Source organism: Peromyscus eremicus, chromosome 6 (assembly GCF_949786415.1).
Source record: "Peromyscus eremicus chromosome 6, PerEre_H2_v1, whole genome shotgun sequence".
Taxonomy (NCBI): domain Eukaryota; kingdom Metazoa; phylum Chordata; class Mammalia; order Rodentia; family Cricetidae; genus Peromyscus; species Peromyscus eremicus.
In genome coordinates, this window is record NC_081421.1 from 32008130 (window position 1) to 32014129 (window position 6000).

General features: G+C 41.5%; 1 protein-coding gene across 2 annotated transcripts; it reads right to left on the reverse strand.

Moving 5' to 3' along the window:
* Positions 1–1416: 1416 nt before the first annotated feature.
* Dnajc19 (DnaJ heat shock protein family (Hsp40) member C19) lies at positions 1417–5527 on the reverse strand. Of its 2 annotated transcripts, XM_059265354.1 has the most exons (6): positions 5369–5485; positions 4424–4475; positions 4274–4347; positions 3452–3531; positions 2935–3005; positions 1417–1558 (listed from the first exon to the last, which is right to left on the reverse strand). In XM_059265354.1, the coding sequence occupies exons 1-6, from the start codon at positions 5369–5371 to the stop codon at positions 1488–1490; spliced, it is 351 nt and encodes a 116-aa protein (XP_059121337.1). In that variant the 5' UTR covers positions 5372–5485; the 3' UTR covers positions 1417–1487. The 2 variants fall into 2 exon arrangements, with proteins under 2 accessions (XP_059121337.1, XP_059121338.1); XM_059265355.1 differs by lacking the exon at positions 4424–4475 and having other exon boundaries at positions 5369–5527.
* Between the last annotated feature and the right edge of the window lie 473 nt (positions 5528–6000).

The window sequence follows — 6000 nt, forward strand, 5'->3', positions numbered from 1 at the left end:
CCCAGCACCCACATGGTAGCTCACAACTGTAACTCCAGTTCTAGGAGAGCCTGTGCCCTCATACAGACATACCTGCAGGCAAAACACCAATGCAAATCAAAGAAAAATATTTTTAAAAAGTGAATTGAAGCTGGGTGGTGGTGGCACACGCCTTTAAGGAGTCAGAGGCAGGCGGATCTCTGTGAGTTTGAGGCCAGCCTGGGCTACAAAGTGAGTGCTAACAAAGGTGCTAAAGCTACACACACAAACCCAGCCTTGAAACCCCCCCCCCCCCCAAAAAAAAAAAGTTACCTCATCAGGACTTGGCCTCTTCCCTAGTGTGACCAGGTTTGGGAGACTTACCTCATCACAAATTTTTAGCACTTGCTTATAAGGACTTTGAGCAAGGGTATAAAAATAATCCAGAGCTATTTGCTAGTAATTAGTTATCATCTACTGTTAATCCCCTTAGTGCCCTTGACCACATTCAAACAGCACCTTGTTAACCTCTGCATGCTCTGATTAACTGAAAGTTGAGGCAGTAAAATGCTGACAGGATTAAATGCTACAGGGACCACCAGCTAGGGATTGTACCTCCTGACCTAAGTCCTTACATATTTGAATGTTGGACTCAAAGTTACCTGCCTTCAAATGTCCCTTGGATTTACAGTATGTAAAAGGTTGAGGCTGAAAAACAAAAGCACTTGCTTTTCACATGCTGGGGTTAAAAGCATGCTCTGCAACTGGCTCTCAATATTTTAATATTGAGAGGATTTTATATTCACAGATAAGCTTGGTCATAACCATTTTAAATGAATTATGTAAAAAGCAAAGCAGGTACAACTTGGACTAGCTAAGAATTTTAAAAATTAACAGGGCCCATACACTGAAATTATTATAGTTTTAATGTAGCTGGGTGTAGTGGCATACAGCATTCATCACTGCACCTGGGAGGCAGAGACAGTGGATCTCTTGAGTTCAAGGCCAGCCTGGTCTACATAGTTCCACGACAGCCAGAGCTACATAATTTAAGAGACTCAGTCTTAATTTTTAAAGAAAGTTTTAATGTACTGAAATTTAACTGCCAGTGAACTACCTAAGAAATGTCTTAGATGAAAGTTCTAGCTAAATTAGTAATTTTGAATTAGTGTTCAATTACCTAGGCCAGTTGTACCTTGAGTTTTACCTCCCAAAGAATCCCTGCTTCAATAGTTAGGTTGTCTGAGTAGACTGCAGTGGGGCATTCTCAGAGCAAAGCCTTAGCCTTGAAGAGTAACATAAGTACCAAAATTTCTCTAAATAATGAACAGTTTATATTCAAATGGTGTGACTCTGTACTCATAATTGCTAATACTATAGTCTTAATTTTGAAATCCTCAAATTTGAACAAAATAAACCAAGACATTGATTTAGCTTATGCCAAGCCATTTACACAAATTATAGCTCTGAGGTATTTTATTACAAAAACATACTCATACATAGACTAATGGACTTAAAATTCATCACATTTATTTCTTAGCTTGACCTTCTAGTAAGTCTTTAGCTTCATTGATTTTGGCTGCTATATAAGGAGATCCTCCTATAGAAGAAAGGGGAGGGGGAAGACATAGTTTAGAGCACAGATTCTAAATCTGTCAAAAGCTACTTGCATTTCGAGGATCCCGGGCATTAACAGAAATACTATCTTCATTCTCTAAAAAGCAACTATGATAACTATAAATAGGTCACCAAATTACAGGGTAAAATATCTGACCAATGGGAAATGAGGTGTTTTCACACAAAAATTTTACCTTTAAAAACCTTAAAATCTGACTGAAATAAAATTTAGCCCTTCCCACACAAGTGCCTGAAACTAAGCACTTGTGAACATAATCCACTGTGTTACCTGTTCTCAGGGGCTTCTGAGCTTATGTTGGAAAGACCTATTTGTTTTATATCCTTTCCCGCTTCAATTTTCCTCTCTTGATATTAGCTGACCCTTTCTATTATCTAGATTTGCTGTTTTACTAACCTGATGGAGCAGCTAATCAGTCCATCGAAGAACATCAAGAGAATGCTGGTAGAATATGTATGAACTCTACCTAAGCATCTTGAACATCAGAAGACCTTAAGTATTTCAAGCTAAATTCCTTACACAGTGAAGTCAAATACTAAACAGTTGTCCTGTTTAAACTTATCAATACCCTTTTTCCTATAAGCAAAAAGATTTGTGCATGACAATAGATTTTTGTGTGGTCTGTTAGTCAAATCCCTTGCTTTTACCAGTTAAGGTTACTTAGAAGTTCATCAAAAGCAAACAGCTCAGCTCATAGGTTTCCAAATAGGTAATTTCCTGTTCTAAGTGTCCACTATAAATGGAAGCCCCTTAAAAAGTTTTCCTTAATTAAAACTTAGCACTTGTTTATTTATGAATATTTATGAATCTATGCAAAAATATAGCAAAACTCAACAAATAAATAATAAATAAAACTCAAAGCCAAGAGTTGGGGTGTACGCTTTTAATCCCAGCATTTGGGGCTGAGGCAGAATGGTCATGAAGTTTACATAGCAAGATGTCTTAAAAACAAGCCAACCAAAGTATTTAGTGTTTGTGATCTCCATTATTGGGAGATATCTTATCAAACACAGAACCTAAAAGCAGTATTAATGTTTATTATTACTGCCAAATCACAAAGACTCTTACATTGCTGATTATACCTTTGTTTCGGTGAGAGAAGGTATCCCTTGCAACCCAGGTTGGCTCTTGATCCTCTTGCCTCAGCCCCCTCTGAGTGCTGGGACTACAGGAGTATGTCACCGTATCTAGTGGATTTCATTATTTAAGACACTACAATGTGATCCACGCCTGGGAGACTGCTCATATGCACGTTTAGACATTCATAACTACCAAGAATCAGTTATCCTATTAGTAGCAGTTAGTCCAACATGTTTAATAAAAACTGAATAGTTACTTACCCTTGTCTGGGTGGTTTAAGAGCATAATCCGTCGATGAGCATCCCTGATCTTTCCTCTATTGGCAGTAGGGCTAATTTGAAAAGGGAAACAATTTGTTGCTTCAGTTTACTTAAAATCACACACACAGAAACTATACAGAAGGGCCATATTTAACACTAAGCCTCACACAAATGTAAAATGCATTTTCTAAGTCAGAACCAAATTATAGTGCTTAAAAACAGAACTAAGTGTAGTTGACTTGACAATTCTTACTCAACACTTCATTTGCAAATGGGGGCAGAATTTCACTACAGGTCACTCGAGGCAGCAGTGAGCACTGTCATACATAACCTGTTCTTTCAGTGAAAGCCCTGTACTTCTATAGGAATATTAGGCTTAAAGATTCTCATGGAAGGAGTTAACCAACATAAAATCAATGTCTTCTTGGGACAAAGTCCCGAGGAACTACCTTATTCTCAATTGCAGGAAAATACTAGGAATTACCTTACACATATTAAGAGCGAACAGAACGCTTACCTTACACCTAGTATTAATGCTGCCTCCCGTTTTGTCATCTTGGGTTCGAACCCACCTCTATAGTACCCACCACTGAAGGCCTGAAAGGGATATTGAATTGGAAGGGAAGATTAATGAAGTAAATGGAATGTTGGTTAAATCAATAAAGACAATAAAGAAAAACAGTACATTTCAGAGAACTACAAGTGTATTTCCCAAGGTATTTTAGCTTGATAAGTTACTACAAGTATCAAGCATACATTTCTTCTAGTCAAACTAGAACAAACTGTTGATTTAAGACAAGAACAAAACCAGGAGTGAATGCAGACCATTGTCACCCATATTCCTCATAAAAACTTGATTCTCATAAAACAGTATCATACCTGGTTCAAGGCAACCACTAAAACAAGACTTTATGATAGTGTAGGGGAATTAGGCCATCAGGACCTTAACCTTAGCAGAAATCATGCACACCAAGCTGTCCATGATGCGGACTTTGAAAAGTCCAGAAGAGCAGCAGCTGTGTGCGCTGTATCCAGTTCAGATTCGTTCTTCATCACAACAGGGTGTGATGCTTGAATGTAGTTCTAACAGCACTGCAATGCTACCTGTGTCTCGTTTGACAGAGCAGATGAGGGAAGGCAGGCGGTCAACAGTATGTGAGTAGGAAAGACCTGTGAAGGTCACCCACCCTCAGTTGTCACATGTGACAATTGATTCCTAGTGTGGCACCTCTGCAAGGTTTGTAGCTCCTCACTGAAATTCCTGTGGGATTCAGGCTACAGGACAGCTCCAGGCTTCAAATACAGGCAATACATTTAGCAAAAAAAAATTAGGTCTTACAGATTTTGGTAGGCTTTGAAAAACTTGTTTTACTTGAGGCTCCATATGCTTCATGGCTTGTAAAACATAACGGCCTAAAACCAAAATCAATAGAGTAAGCAAATTAATCCATAACCAGTCTACTCTTCCACCCCCAAACCATAGACAAACCTGCAAATCCTGCAGCAGCAATGGTCAGTCCAACTGCTACCATTGTACTGGCCTGGTAAGGGAGGAAGAGAGTAAATCTGACGGCCACCTAGTCTGCATTCAAACACTTCACAACCTTCATTTCAGTAAAAGGTGGGCTCCCCCCCCCCCTCTTTTTTTGTCAGGACTAGGGATGGGACCTAGGGTGTCACACATGCAAGGCGCTATACTGGTGGGACTACATCTCCAGCCTTTGTGAAAGTTCACTTTTATTCTGAGGTGGAGTCTTGCTAAATTGTCCAGGCTAGCCATGAATTTACGATCCTTCAGCCTCAGTTTCCTAAGTAGCTGGAAGTGGACAGAGTGCAGCACCAAGCCTGCTGGAAGAAACATTTTGTTGCTGTTCTTGTTGGCAAAAAGAAGGAAAAAAAATCTTTAAAACACTGCACTTTGACGCTGTGCACGATGGTGGCCTTTTAATATCATTTAATCCCAGCCCTTGGGAGGCACTGGCAGGTGGATCTCTTGAGTTCTGGGACAGCCAGGGTTACACAGACCCTGCCTCAAAAAATTAAAAACCACTGCAATTTTCATACACAATTTACTGTCGGGTGTGGGATTTTCACTAAGAAGAAAAGGTTAAGTCAACCTGCTTATCCACAATAAGGGTGATTTTTTTTCAGACGTCCAAGAGAACTTTAACCCACAGGCCCTTGAACCTCATTAAAGTTTAAACAAGACCGGTGGAAATAAGATTTCTGCTGGATTAGGAAGCAGTGCTTGCAAAGGCTCGCTGCAAGATTCTCAAGGCTTTTCCACTGTGAGGGATTTGTTGGGGGCCTTAACAGGCCGACCTCCCAGGAGGCGCACACGTTTTCCTGCAGCAGAGATCGGGGCTGGAGCCAGCGGGAGGCCGGCAAAGTCTGTCTGCGCGTCCGCCCGGGCCGCTCAGCGCCGGCCACTCACCATGACTCCGCTCCGCGGCCGGGCACCGCGCGGTCATCCCAGCGCGAGCCCACCGCCACAGAACGTCTGTGTGGACCGCTGCGCTCCGGCCGACACCGCCGCCAGGTCCAGCAGCGCCGCGCAACACGGCAGGAGCGCCGTAAAGCGCGTCGGGAACTGTCGCGCAAGGTGTTGCGAAACGGGCCAAGGAACTGGGGTTGTGAAAGGTCTGACGGGGCGGTACTTGCTGTGCCCTCCGCCCTGGGCTTCTGATTTGGAAGTCTAATGCCCGGCCCTAAAATGAGTTTCCGGCTAAAACATATCGCGCTAACTTCGCTTTATATAGGTTTTTCCGTCCACACTGTGAAAGTAGCGCTGTTTTTCAGATGAGGGTATTCTCAGTACATTTTTTTTTTTTGTTTTCTCTCCACGTCTCACGTCTCTGCATTTTTTGCTACCCTGTTCTTGATATCAAGAAGCCAGGAGACTGATCTTAATGGCCCGCAGAGATATCTTTCTTCTGACTTAGAACTTAGGTCTATAAGTAGATAAAAATTATATGGGAAGTTAGTTTTCCATCTCCTTTCTTGGTTGTCTCCTTGAGGCTACATGAGTTTGTTCACTGAAGAACACTACTGCTGTGTGTGTTCACT